Source organism: Gasterosteus aculeatus, chromosome 11 (assembly GCF_964276395.1).
Source record: "Gasterosteus aculeatus chromosome 11, fGasAcu3.hap1.1, whole genome shotgun sequence".
NCBI lineage: Eukaryota > Metazoa > Chordata > Actinopteri > Perciformes > Gasterosteidae > Gasterosteus > Gasterosteus aculeatus.
In genome coordinates this window covers 4,323,835-4,338,634 of record NC_135699.1, presented here as the reverse complement: position 1 = coordinate 4,338,634, position 14,800 = coordinate 4,323,835, and the positions used below count along the sequence as shown (strand labels likewise).

Genomic DNA, 14,800 nt, shown 5'->3' with positions numbered 1-14,800 from the left:
TCACACGCATACCTCTGTCCCGGCTGCTGCTTTGTGAAAAGCAAAATAAATATACTCAGCTGCTAGTCTGCGCTACATTAATGCTCTGAGCCCGCCATGGAAAACAGCAAGGAATTTCCTTCCCTCCGTTTTATAAAAATACTTTTAGACCAGAGCTGGACAGATAAAGTGCCCAAGGCGAGCCGCGTGTACCTTGGATCACGTTATGACTGAATGTTTGACTTCATGTTGATGTTGAAATTGGTTTTGATAATCTCCAAGGCAATTGGTCGTTCTCTCATCCTCCCTCCATATCCTGTTTTTAGTCCCCACATCCCTTTTACCTCCTCAAAGTTCCCAGGCCACCTCGCTCTGCACACAAACACACACACACTCAAGAACAAACAGCCACCCATGTAAACAGACATGAATTAAGTTTTCTCATTGAAGTGTGCAGAGCGGAGGTGAGCACCGCCTGGATAATCTACCCATCATCCCCGCAGACACGTACACAGGAAATGAGCCATCTGCACTACCTGAGATGGTGGCTGACGCACACGCTGATGCTTTGTGTGAGAGGGTTGAACACGTATTCCACATCTACCCACTTAAAACCTTACATTAAGGTACGGGGGCTCACGCAGTTGTCAGCCTGTAGAGGTTCAGCGAGAGGGATTATGGGTGGTTAAATTGCTGTTTTCTCATTGCAGTTTCTCTAAAATGTATCATTAAGCTGAGGGACGCCTGCTGTTATTTGTGCCAACAGGGAAAATGTTGTCCCCCTTCATCCTCTGTAAGTCGCCCCCTGCACCAAACGCTCACATGAAGATGTTCCAGTCGGCCTGAGCTGCAAAGTAATGCACGTACACCTCTGGCAAGCGAATACTCACATTTACATTTCAGCACACTCCAAAGGCAATTGATGCATCCATGAAAAGCCCACATGCACATGGCTCCTTTCTGTGGCGCTAAGGCATGCGATTGAAGCATCTCATCTTTTTTGTAAAATAAATACCCAGCAACGCTTGAAAATCCCAGACAGTCGCTTGAAAAAACGCTCACCGCTGTTCGCCGGAGATATTTTCAGAAGCTTCTAACCGCCTGGGTCCGTTGCACAATAACAAGTCAATTTTCAGCAAACTTTTCCAGTTGCAGTTTCCAGTATTTTGATTACATCACATTCAATTATATTATATTAAATTAAAAAGTGAAATGTCTATATTTTTAATTGCTGACATCAGCATGGCTGCACGTTCACAATAACAACAAACATCCTGATGTTTACAGTGTTCACCATCTCAGTGTAACGCGTTGGCATGCCCGGCTGAAGCGGAAGGTCATTCACTTCAATTCAAGTTCATATCAAAATAATTATCATCACAGCCACAGCTGTGAAGTGCTGTCGATAAAGGGTCATCAAAGTATATATCTTCAGAAGCACGTATCGTCTGGGGACCATGAACTCCCCGACCACCCTGATAAAGATGATCAACTCATGTAGCTTCGCCTTACTGCGCAAACATTTTGTGTACAGAATGCCCTCACACTCACACAGAGACCCACACAGGGAGCAAAATGAAATATTCACCAAACCGTCCACTCAAAGCGCTTCTGTCTGTCAGCCTGCGGAGGTGATGTAACAGGTGCGCGTAAACAAGCCCACAGCACACAGAGCCAGAACGAGCAAGGAATTAAAAGAAAGAAGAAGAAAAAAACATCCCGACCTTCTCTGAAGGCCGTGTGCGTTTGTGTGTCTCACAACACACACACACACGGAGAGAGAAGTGTGTTTTTTATTCATCTTTAAGTTCCATTGACTCATCAAACAGCGTGTCCTTTTCCACTCGGGTCTCGGTGGCTTCCCCCGTAGACATAATAAACAAACATGCAGAGTTTTTTCCACACACACCAGAGTGGAGGCTTTCATTAGCTCTCGGGGATACTGGACACTCGGGGGGTTTCCCCCCCCCCTCTCCCCCCGCGCCGTGACCTTTAAGCCCCGAGCGCCGGGAAAAGGGACATGCTTTGAGCGCCTGAAACCTCCTGTGAACGAGTTATGAGAAGAGGTGGGGCCGATACAAAACAAGTCTTTGGAAGTACATGACTGGGGGGGGGGGAAACCAGGGAAACATTAGGCAGCGAGAGGAAGGGAAGAGGAAGTAGGGGGGGGGTCAGCGGAACAAAAGCGGCTCACTTTTCACATCTGAGTCTTTTCATAAGCGCACAGAGAAGTGGCTTTGTGTGTCCGTCAGGACAGGTGTGGAGTTTTTGTTTCGGCGGAGCTCCTTGACACGCCTGCGACACTCCTCCACCTCTTCATCTTTGGCGGAGTGCAAAACATGCACGTGTTTGTGAATATGTACCTCGGACACAAACAAACAACGTTGCTGTGTCATGGCAGCGTAACAGGCCGAAGCTTCCTCCCCCGCTGGAAATCTCACCCGGGACTCCTTCAATGGAATGGGACAGGTGTCTTTGTTGTCACCTTATGGGAGGGGAGGGGGGGGGCACACAAGAGGGGAAGGTTGCTGTAATTTAAAGAGGGTGGTTTAGTCTTTTATTGTTTTCTCGCCCCACATTTAAACTCCATGTGTGTCCTGTATGTCAATGGTTGGGGTGAAAAAACAATGTCCACACATACATTCATTTCTCTCTCTGCAGTAACTATTAGACATCTGTTTACACCTATTTCACATCAGGCTTCCTTTGCAATAGAATACGGTGACACTGTGCTGAGGACAGAAACACGCTTCAGACATCTTGGAAAACATCACACGAGTATTTTCCAATGATTTGCCTTTCAAACCTTTTTTAGGGCGGAACGAGTAGCTTTTGCCTGCTGACATTCCCATCAGTCTCGCTACCGAACATGCTGGAGTACCGTTTGTTCTTTTTCCGCTATTGAAGTAATACAGGTCAAGGCCGAAGGTAATACATTTCTGATGTGAAAGGTCAAGGTCACTGTGACCCCAAGTAAGTCCCATTCTCGTGATACCTCTTGACATGAGAAGAATTGAACTCAGGGTTAACCTGATTTTGTGGGTCAAACAGAGGTACCAAAAAAACATTGTTGGACATAAGCCATTTTACACAAAAACGATGACGTGATGTCCCCTGAGACAGTAATGGATGTAAAGTTCTATAAATGTCTCATGGTTATCAAGAAAAAGACCATAAAACAGGTTTTTAAAGAGGAGACAAAGTGAAGTTCAGTGGTTATTTTCCACATGTTTGTGGCATAGAGAGATATAAGGCAAAAGAGAGGCCCCAGTCAGGACAACCAGGAAATAAAAACAAGGGAGAGTGGCAGTAAGAAAGGATGAGAGGGGGGGGGGGGGATTTCAGTCACAAAGTCATATTTAAACCAAGAACAGGAACTTCACTGTTGACTTCCAAAACACTGAAACACGGCTCGGTTTAAGAGGAGAGCAGGACGGGGGGGCAGGAAGCGTATAAACACACGTAGCTGTCAGGTGTACAAGTGTCCAAACCCATTGCTGTCAGTCTTTGCTCTCAAACTCACACTCTAATCAGGACGTGGCTGCGTACTGTCAAGTGACAACATCAAACCTACAAAGACAGGCATTCATGTGAATTTCTATTTTTGCAGTTCTTGTTTTTCTCCAGTATTTATGTATATAAATACAGCATATATATTGCATTTGACCTAATGACGTTAAAACAGTTCATAAGGGTGTGCATAAGGGACGCAAACCTCAGGACATGTCAATTACAGTCCAGTGGTACGCTCGACAGAGAGGCGTCACAACGTTTTAAAAAAGGATGACAGGGAAAAGGACACGTGAGGAGACTCCGAAAATCACTGCGGATACAGTTTGACATGAATTGAGATAAATACAAGCTGCTCAACTGTCATTTTCCAACCGGCTCACGAAACAGGCTTTAAGCGGTGCGCTTTTCCACCGCCGGGATGACATTATCAATTGAATACGTCTGGGGGTTTTCCGGGGGCAGTTCTAAATATGAAAAAAAAATGGCTCTTGTGAAATAAACAGCGATCGGGTGCAGCGCTTACGACATCTGTTAGGACGTGCAGTGTGACCTTTACCCCGGGGTCGGGGCTCTCTGCTTGCCTTAGCACGCACGCCGGTCCCTGATGGGGTCAAAGGAAACTGGGTCACCTGTACCTGTTTGTCAGTGGATACGCTGATGCTGCCCCCCCCCCCCCCCCCCACCAACTACCCAAGGCCAGGTCACACCCTCCCCTTTGGTCCCCTCAACCCCCCCAGCTCTCGTCTCTGCCCTCCCCTCACCTCCGAGGTGTCACAGAGAGCGCCCTTGTTCTCGCCGTCTTCTCCTTTCCACCCGGACCCCCTCAAAAATCCCAGATATCCCTGCAATTTCCGGTGCAATGTTTATTTGGCGGAAAGTGGGCCGGGGAGGGGGGGGGGGGGGGGGGGTAGGGGGAGCGGGCAGGCCTTGAAAAAAGACTCTCACTCACAAACAGTTTGGGCAACGTTTGAAGGGTAAACACAAGCAGGAGGGGTACGTGAGGGCGAGCGGTAAGCAGCACTGAGGCCGGTGTGTTCTGGTCCCGACACACAGATGCCACCTCAGCAGGGACACAGAGCATCGCTGTGTTCGGCCCCAACGACCACAGTCTAGTAAACATCCCCCCACCACCGCCCGGCTGTTGCAGGCACAGCGCCCTCCGATGGACAGATGAGATGGTGACACAAGTAGAACAACGTAAAAGAAGCACGGCGGCTCCAAACTAACAATATCGTCAGCCTTTTCACAATTAAATTTGTCTAAATTTAGGCTAACTAGCCAAAAAACTGAATTGGGTTGGCTATTTATTAGCATAGCTATTTGAAATGTGTATCAACGTTAGAACTGAATAATTTGTTAGCCCAGATAGATCTTCAAGGTCTGGCCTGTGTCCAATGCGTTTAGCTACTTGCGTATCCATTCTTATCAGCTGGGTGTAGCCGCTACGTTTAGCGACATATTTCAAACATTTATTCAATGCATTTAGCTAATTGATTAGACGTCTCTACTCAGTTAGGTTATGTCTTTGCAAACAAGTTGTCGAAACCCTCCCAATTACAATTGACGCAATAAGTAGTTTTAAATAGAACTCATTATCATTTTCTTTAAAATGTGTCTTGATCTTTCCATGTAGCCTCGGCTACGCTAGTAACCCGGGCTGGCAACCCGGCACACAGTCTAATGCAAATTGTTTGGATTATTTTTATTTAATAAGGATAATTTTAAGTTTCTAACTTTAAAATATCGGTATTGAGGATAATAAAAATAAAAACATGATCATGAGGAGGATACAACTTTACAAAATCTGAACATCTTCATAGAACAAAAATATACCAGACTGCAGACGCAGTTGTTCACGTTATTGTAACCACCTTGATTAATTCATATTAAAAATGTGTAAGTGAACAATTTGGGGAGTCTGTGGCCTCCCCGCTCTGACGGCCGACAGCATCTCTCCCCCCTCGATGAGCGGACTGAAACCCCACTGCAGCTCACTGCCTCTGGAGACAGATAGCCGCTGGTCGTTTGGAGCAATATTGACATATTTGCAAATCCTTTTATTTGCGTTTGCGAGGAATTAACTTTCCCTCATGTGTGTGCTATTAATTAATCTATAGATTGGAGGTGAATATATTAGCTTAAGTTACAGCAAAGCTTTTGTAAAGAAAGAGTTGCAGCATGTAACTTCCTATAAAGCCCCATGTGCATTAATTACACAATTAAGATTATCTTATATAAAGCTACTTGTTAGCGCAGGATAAAACAACGGAAAACGGCTGGTTCTCTCTTGTCTTCCACCCATCATCGATTTTACAGCTCCCTGATTCCTTTTTCAAATCTTGTTTCTTGTTTCTGAAATGTGAATTTTTAAATGCAAGTTTCAGGTATAAACATAAATGGTTAAACTTAGGTGCATGAAGACATGTACGTTTATGTATATGTGGAAATGATCGAAATCAAAATAGAACACAATGTGGAAAGTATAACATACTTCATCACTGTGCTTACATAGTTTTTAAGTAAATGTGCGTGGTTATTTTTTTCACACAAAATGAGTATTTCCCCCTGTTGCACCGCCGTGTGCTTCCTCGTGTGGCCGCGTGGGGGCGCTGGTCGCGGTACTGCGGTCTGAAGAAGCGATAAAAGGCTGCCTGCTCCCCCCTCCCCTTTTTATTCTACCCGCGCGCCGCTCCAAACCGGAAGTACTTCAGTGTTCAGCCAAGGCCAAGATCACCGCTAGCTGAGCAGCAAGGTAAACGCACCTTAATCAACTGTTAGCGCCGCGCGGGGCATCGTGGCGTCGAGTGGCGGAACAGTCCGGTGTGCGCGTGTGTTTCTCTCACGCAACGCGGGGAGGCGAAGGAGGGTGAGGGAGGGGGAGAGAGAGAGAGGGAGGGAGGGAGGAAGGACCAGGAGGGCAAAGTCACAACTACGTAACGTAGGTTGGAGCCACCGAGCCGCCGCTAGCTGCGCATCTACGACCCCGCGAACCCCGCGAGGCTCGTCTCTTTACCCCGTTACTCCCCAGAAAGAACACGTGAGCGGTTTGGTTTTGGTTTTTTTTTTACTGCTTAACTGTTTCTACATTGTAGTGTGTCGCCACGCCGCGGAGCTGAAGGCAGAGACGAGCTGTTAAGATAATTAAACGATCACATCTAATGGGCTCGCGCTTAAAGCATAAGGTTTCCCTCGAGTCAAAGACGTGTCTTAAAACGGGACATGTCCCACAACTAGAGCTCCACAGCCCAAGGAAGCTCTTCAGTGAGTGATCAGGCTATAAACTAACCCTCAGAATGCTTTGTCTTTTAATGACGACACACTGAGTGTATCTCTGTTGGGCCGTTCAAAACAACCGGTTTCAATACTTTATTAAAGTTTTTACTTTCGAAAGACCAAACCGTTCAGAAATTATCTGTTTAAGGAAAGAATTAGCAGATCAATCAATGTTCTTTTTTCTTCTCTCCACCAGTCTAATTCCCCAAAACCTCGTTATATTCACACTGACAGGAAGCAGTGACATCCCACACAACTACTCTCTACTCTCTCATGGAACCAGTACATTTCTACCTGTTTTGCTTAATGTATGCTCAATTATTACATGTTTGCAGTGTGGATGATGTTACTATTATCTCGTGTTTGTGGCTTCACACAGGCTCACATGGGCAAACAAGTCCCCATAAAAACCTTCAAGACCGGACAAGTAGCGTATACATTTTCAATAAAAGAAAGTTGTGTTTTCTATGATTTATATGAACATTTCAATCTTTTTAGCTTAAATATACCTTTTAAGCTTTGTGTGTCAAAGGAGACAAAGTGAAGTTCAATGTGAAATCCTGAAATTCCGTCATTCTCCTTTTGCCGTGTGGTTCTCGCGTGTCTCTCAGATGGCTCACAGGCTGCTACTGCGCAGAATTTGGACGCTCTCTGCGAAAGACGTCCGCAGCCTCCCAGCGTCCACCGCCGCCGCAACCTCCTCTTTCTCCACCTCTTCGCTGCAGTGCACCGCAACCAGAGCGTCCTTCCTCTCGCCCCGCTCCCTCCCTCGCTCCCCCCGCCGGAAGGTCTCCTTCAACGTCCAGGACCACGAGGACTTCACCGAACGGGTGATCAACAGCGAGCTGCCGGTGCTCGTCGACTTCCATGCGCAGTGAGTAGCTGCTAAGCGAAGGTGCACATGCTGGACGAGTGATTAAATTTTAATCTGGGATTGGAATTTTCTGGAATTTTTCTTTTTATTGAGTTCTTGAAAACCTATTAAAAAGGCACTGACCTCGGAAGGAGCATGTTTTACAGCTGCCCTGCCTCTTTAAATGACTACCCGTGTTACATACGTACCAGGCGTGTTAAAAATAACGCACTCATACGTAACTGACCCGGGTGTGTTCCACTCTAAGGGGCGGAGCGTGTCGGATGTATTAATGGCCGACAGTTACAATGTGAGTTAACAAACCGGTTCTGCTCTTCCTCTTCCAGCTTATTCAGTTCACATAAAAAGCTCTTAACTGAAGTTAATTATTCAGTTCCTGAAAATGTAATTTCCCCTTCTGAGAAGTAGTAAGACAGGTCCCAGCATAAAGCTCATCACTTAAACCGTTTTATATCTGCGTTACAATGCTCTTTAATTTCTCAAAGAAGTGAATTTGACAACCTCATAGGATGGGCGTGGCTGGCGCATGCTTCTGCGTCATTGCGTCGACGCACTCGTTTCAATTCATGGTTCTAAAAGTCTTGCGTGTGTTGGAGAGCAATTCACCGCCAGAACAACAGGCGGAGTGATGTGTTTTGTTGAAGACGACCTAGAGTCACGTCTATTTGTTTATTTATTTATTTATTTATCATAGACTTTATTGCCCCGTGCATCGACACTGCTGCTTTTCATTGTGGACACATTTGTCCCGTATTGTCCTCCACAACTTTGTTTCTCTCGACCGGCAAACCGGCGTTTGCGGCGATCTCCCTCCGTGAATCCAACCCGCTTATACAAGCCGTCATTGGCGGGTTGTATAAGCGGGTTGGATTCACGGAGGGAGATCGCCGGTTTGCCGGTCATATTTATGCATTTCTTCCGACAAAAGTTCTTCAATCCGATCCGTTCTTTCGTAAACATTCTTCGTTTTAATAATGGCGGTATCGGGCTATGAAAGCGGAAATGTGAGACTCCGTAAAGGACGTAGTTAGCGGACGTAGTCGCTTTCGACGCAAGCCTAGAAAAATGGCTCGACACACGCAAGGAGGTGTGAAAAGGCACGCAAGGGACACGCAAGGGGGGCTCGCGTCTGCATCACTCTGAAAACGCAGAAGCATAAACTAGGCTTTACGCCTGCGTTTGAGAGGAAGGCGATTTCCCACGATGCACGGTGTCGCCGCTGGGCCACTCTGGTACATACTTGGTCTTTTACGTTTTTTTAAAAACATTTTTTAGGTGGTGTGGTCCCTGTAAGATCCTTGGGCCGAGGTTGGAGAAGGCCGTTGCGAAACAGAAAGGCCGCGTTGCCATGGCGAAGGTCGACATCGATGACCACACAGACCTGGCCATCGAGTACGGGGTGAGACTTGATGCAGCTTTGTAGATTCATGACATTTGATTTTTGTAGTGCATCCTTTTTCTTTTTTGTGTTGAATTAGTGGTGTCATTGCAATGACCGTACAGTTTAATTTAAAAGCGGAGTTCTGTGTTCCAGGTACATGTCATTAAATTCCACGTAAGAAAAGTGACATCACCTTCATGCGCATTTCAATCTCACATATCCAAAATAACACTTGTGATGGAATAAGAAAAATCCCAGATATCTATAGCCTAGTTGTTGCGCGTCACGATTTCAACTTCAGGTAGCGGAAATTAAAAATTATTAGAGATATCCATAATATAATTTCAACCATCGGGTTTCTGGTCATGTTCCGATTCCATGTCGACCAGTCGTGACATTATTGGTGTTCTAACGCATGACTCTGACCGCTCCCAGGTGTCTGCCGTCCCCACCGTGATCGCCATTCGTGGAGGCGACGTGGTCGACCACTTTGTGGGGATCAAAGACGACGACGAGCTGGACTCATTTGTCGGCAAGGTCATCGGATAGCAACCAAGCTCGTTGGCAACCCTGCCGCTCATCGCCATCACGTCGCAGTTGTGTGTGTGTGTGATCCCGGCCGCCATCATCAAAAAAACCTTACCGCCGCCCACGGTGGCAAACGCTCAGAGCGCTCACACCCATCCCTAGACGAACCGCGTCTGCATCGTTTCTTCAGTCTTTTTTTTTTTTTTATTGTGTCCAGAGATGGGTGTGTGCTTTCATTTTTGTGTTCTAGCGTTTTCCATTTCCCTTCAATAATGTGACCGCTCCACGAGAGCAGCCGGGCTCTCTATGCGTACACACACGTCTGCAGAGTGGAAACTACGCCACTGCACATATACTGTATGATGAACTTCTTTTTAACTTTAGCGGGTGGAGAGGATTCTTCTTAAAAGCTGACATTACTGAATGAGGCTAGCGACAGTGTTACCCTGCAGTTCCCGCTTTTATCCACACGGTGGCGGCGTTTATCTTCACATCGCAAAAGCCACACACGGGTCGTTTTACACCATCCTGCCTGATGTGGGAGAGGAAGCTGCGCGCGTGTGAGTCTGACGCGTGTCATGTGGGAATTGGGGAAATACGAGTTTGATTTAGTTTATTACTCCAATGAACTATATGTACCGGAATTGTGACCAAGTGAATTAATAAAGTTTCAGAAGATGTTCTGTTTTGTTTTTTTTGAGTTTTTGACTTAACCTGGTGGTCAAGACATTTCTTCCAAATGATACTAATGGGATGTAAGTTATGTATAACTTTTTCCCACAAAATAAATGGAGAAATAACAGTGAACCCTTTATTTTCAGTGTGATTTGAGTCCTCTGCGGCTTTGTCCAGGGTTTGTGGGTTTTCACTAGAACTTTGTCAACAGTGGAAGAGTAGACATCAAAAGTGATTTCCCAACCAGGAAGTACTGCTACGCACGGATACCCAGGAGGCCTTGCGCGCGTGGAGGCGAGAAGGATTACAGGCCTTTTTATTTCCGCGTTATTGCCTGCTGGAAACACCCGAGAGCAATGAGGTCGCCCGCGACTGGAAAGCACCTGCACCCCCCCCCCGACACGTCCTGCTGACGGAGTGAAGCGGACGTATTGTAACCTCATTAGCTCAGCCCTCGCTATGTGTTCTTAAATCACAGAACGCGTTGTGTCCCGGATGAAAAGCATTCCTGCGTGGTTTGTTTTGGACGTCTGGAGTGACGTAATGGCACCTTTTCTCTTTTTGCGTTGACTCATCCTCGGGTCAGGGGGGGGAGAGGGGGGGAGGTCTCGGGAGTGTTTCTAAGCCCTTGTTTTGTTCCTCCTGTCTGTTCTATCACGTGAATGCGATCTGCATGAAGCAGGGCCGCTGCCTGTAAGACCTTACAAACAAATAACCAGCTCCAAAGGTTGGAAAACTGCACGTAACCCTACACCTCCTGCACAAGAAAACACAGGCCACACCTCCCGTCTCTCCCTCTTTCTCTCCCTCTCCCACTCTTGTGACCATATAAGGCAAAAAAAGACACGCTCAAACAAACGGGCCGGGAAGCGGAGTTGCAGGTTCCTTCTATTGACTGTCCCGCCTGAAACAATTTCTGTGTGTCCGTTTGAAATGACCTCACCGATCTAAATGTTTTAACTGCGTGAGTGTGTGTGTGTGTGTGTGTGTGTGTGTGTGTGAGAGGTAGAGGAAGAGACTGCACCACCCAGATCTGGCCCTCCAGCATTCTGTGTTTATAGTGAATTCAGAGCTGTATTTATATTATAAACACGTTTTACACTCCACCTTTTGTTTGCTGTCTATTCTGCTCAGTGCAAAACACCAACCAAAGACAGACAGCTTGCAAAAGCATATAGAGAGCAGTGACGATGCTGTCAAAACGGCCCGGCTTGTAAGTTAGCCGTTAGTTCTGAGTGCTTGTTTTTCTTTTTGTAGCGTGTTCCTGTCTGCCGATAAGTGGGGAAATGAGCAGGATGGAGGTGCTGGAAAACACGGGTGGGGGATCAAGACGGAAGACGTTATTGTTGCATTGTCTCAAAAGGCTGGATGTGCTCTTGTTTTTTCTCTGTGGCCGTGGCCTTTTAGGTGACACACACACACACACACACACACACTTTGTACATGATTTAAACAATAAACACACGGCTCTGTCCGGTGTAACAGTTTACAGCCAGAGGATCTGGGTCAGCGGAGCCGTTAAACAACCTATTGACTCAAGATTTGACACAGATCTCAACTACTTGTATTACACGTGTGTGTGTGTGTGTGTGTGTGTGCGTGCTATGCACAGGGACACACACACACATTACACAGTGGTCAGCCAGTTTACCGACCACCCTTTTAACATGCCGCAGCTGAATGGCTGCTTTCTTCTTTCTGACTGAGTGATATAATGGCTTCACACACCCTGAATTACAGACACACCCTGCTGCTATGCCCACTAACGGAGGAAAGGGGGGTGACTAGGTCTCAGTGAAAAGGAGAGGGAGGGGAGATAGTGAGGTCAGAAGTGTCCATATTTGGTAAAACATGCCGACATTTCTCTCTGTGCCCACTCGTGTTTGCTTTTTGTCTCCTGGCCTCGTTGTCTATTTTGTGTCCTTTGTGTACTTTTCACCGCACATGGTTTCTGTCAAACATTAACCCTTTTTTTGTTTTAATTCGTTCATTTGAAGTCCCTCTCTCTTCCCCTCTCTTGGCATCTGGTCCCGCTCAAGGGACGGGGGGGGGGGCCTCACCTTTGACCTCCCCCGCTGAAAGTTTCTGATATTTCCCCATCCATCCCGGAGAGAGGAGAGCCGGGAATGTGTGAGATTTATTGAGCTTTTCCAAAGGCAGGCGTGCCAAACATTCGGCGGCTCTGCTCCACGTGCGTGTGAGGCCCGGCTGCCAAGCGAGGAGGGAAACCACACACGGCCGCATTCCTTTCACAGTGACACGTAAATCACAGAATTCTCCCATGTTTGCCAGCCCGTGGCGGCCATACCGGAGCCCCTGGTACGATCTGACCTCTGCGGGTCAAGAGTCGGCCTCTGCGCCGACTGTGCGAGCGCGCGGTCCGGTTTGACGGGGCGACATTTGCGTCGGGTCTCGTCGCAAGTCATCGAGGGTCCGCGGAGCGCGAGCTGGCAGCATCTGTTTCTCGTTCCTGCGCCGCCTCCCAGATGTGTGGAAGGGGAGACTGGACACGAAGAGGTCGAGAGTGGAATGACCTTTTTGGTTCTTATCTAGTGCTTCTTCTTTTTCCAGGCAGCTCCCACAGGCGTGTTAGATGTTTACCTACATTCTGGATGTAGAGCATCTACACCCGTTTTTCAAAACTCATAAATGTCATTCTCGAGGTCAAAGCGGGCCACAATTTGAATGTGTGATGTCACTGAGTAGAAAAGTGGTGCTGCTCGACGGACTGGCTTGGGAATATTACTGTGGACTGTTTGTGTTTGTGTGCCCATTTTCTGCTGCAGCTCTGGTTACGCTACAATGGAATATAGCTAATTTGGTTATAAATGAAGGTAGACAAACATTCAAGGTCTCCCGCTCATTGTGTACGGAGCAGGTTCAGATATCATATCTGGTGACATCACAATGTTCGAACTGTTTGAACTGTTCGGGGATGGAAATAACATATTTGAATATTTAAAGAGACCCATAGCCTTATATTACTAACCTGCAGCAATATATTTTATTATATTTTACTTGATTCCTCTTGCACTATGTTGTTTTGTTGTCCATTGTCGTACCGTCTGCTGTCATGCACCACCCGCCGTCATGCACCACCCGCCAAGTCAAATTCCTTGGTAATATTATGGTAATAAATGTTTCCTGATTCCTGAGACGTATCGCGGCAATTTCATGGAACGAGCCTGGACACGTTTCCATACACGAACACTCCCTGCTACCTGAAATACCTGGGACACATTCAAAATGTTCACCTGTAAAACTGCCCAGATATTGTTTTGTTTGTGACATTTAATCTCACAGTTTATTCGTTTGCTATCTCGATCATTTGTCCATACTTATGTATATTTCACAATTTGAAGCATTTATTTGTTGCTTTTACATGAACTGTTCAGACTTTTCTTCTCACTTGCTAATTCATTTAATTCCAATGAATTCTCAATCACAACAGGTGGGGCTGGAGTTAAAAAGACAACTCACAAGCCGTAAATGTGAATATTTATCTATTTTGGAATGAGAATTAAAATTTTCAAACACAGGACAATCTATCTACGTATATGGAGACAGCACAAGTACCACCTAGTGTAGTTGGTTCCCTGCTTGGAAATCCCTAGCGTGAATTATCTAAGTTTGGACCACTGATTGAAAGAAGTATTTTTTTACACTTTACTGTTCCTTTCTAACACTCTGGTCCCTGGTTGTGACATGCGTTGTGCGTTGGCTTTGTGCCGTCAGCCCTTTGATTTAATCTGGAATCCTGTAACGAGTCAGGCCTTTTTTTTTGCCAACAACCGTCAAGGTTGATGTGAGGACTGAACAAGTGCCTTCCCTCCTTCACATCAATAACACGATCGCCCGCGGCGGTTCCCACATAGCATCAACACGCCTGGTCGTGAAATCTAGGCTCACCTGTTCTGAGCGAGGGACACCTGTTAGGCACCTGTCTGTTCTACACTTCACGTCTCGTTAGGTCTCCTGATGTGATTGTCAGTGCGAGAGGTGCACTGGTGGATTTAAAAGAGTTCAGTTATTTAAAAGTGTTGCTTAAGATGACTATATAGTTTACTTTACACTTTATCCAAATATGGTTTTAGTTTTTTTAAACTTGCATCTAAGAGCTCTTGTGAGCACTAGTGAGAATTCAAACATTCAAAATGTTTGAATTCCCCTGTTGGAAATGATTTATTAAAAGTAACATGATTAATTGAGAGGTTCAAGTCCAACATCCATCCTGCCAAAGTGTCCAAGGGCCAGGCACTAAATCTCCATAAGCTCCCATGTCTGCTCCTGACCTCTAACCACATTTTGGAACAGAGAAAGAAATAATTAGAAGAAGAAAGTGCTGTATTATCCCTAATACTATATATAATATAATATTTTCCATATCATCTAGAGGCAAGTTTTTAAAAATGTTTAATTATTGAGTAGATGTAACACAATTACATGCATGATATTAGTAGCAGTATAAGGTAGTGAATTTGGCAGCCTTACAGCATAAAACTGCTGGACTCATAGTTGTTTTCAAAGCAGACGACGAGACCATGTTGACACACGAGGGAGGCTGTGCAGGATGCAGT

General features: G+C 46.1%; 1 protein-coding gene across 3 annotated transcripts; it reads left to right on the top strand.

Annotated features, from left to right (window-relative positions):
• Nucleotides 1–6,095: 6,095 nt before the first annotated feature.
• On the top strand, nucleotides 6,096–10,228 carry txn2 (thioredoxin 2). 3 transcript variants are annotated; one of them, XM_040191560.2, is made up of 4 exons: nucleotides 6,096–6,244; nucleotides 7,377–7,639; nucleotides 8,915–9,038; nucleotides 9,456–10,228. In XM_040191560.2, the coding sequence occupies exons 2-4, from the start codon at nucleotides 7,377–7,379 to the stop codon at nucleotides 9,567–9,569; spliced, it is 501 nt and encodes a 166-aa protein (XP_040047494.1). In that variant the 5' UTR covers nucleotides 6,096–6,244; the 3' UTR covers nucleotides 9,570–10,228. The 3 variants fall into 3 exon arrangements, with proteins under 3 accessions (XP_040047494.1, XP_077940633.1, XP_077940634.1); XM_078084507.1 differs by having other exon boundaries at nucleotides 6,104–6,529; XM_078084508.1 differs by having other exon boundaries at nucleotides 6,235–6,430.
• Nucleotides 10,229–14,800: the final 4,572 nt, after the last annotated feature.

Bases quoted from the DNA above. Each gene is read 5' to 3' on its own strand.
- txn2 (XM_040191560.2), top strand. From the start codon at position 7,377: ATGGCTCACAGGCTGCTACTGCGCAGAATTTGGACGCTCTCTGCGAAA. The intron at 7,640-8,914 runs GTGAGTAGCTGC...AACATTTTTTAG, and splicing joins CTCGTCGACTTCCATGCGCA to GTGGTGTGGTCCCTGTAAGA. The intron at 9,039-9,455 runs GTGAGACTTGAT...GACCGCTCCCAG, and splicing joins ACCTGGCCATCGAGTACGGG to GTGTCTGCCGTCCCCACCGT.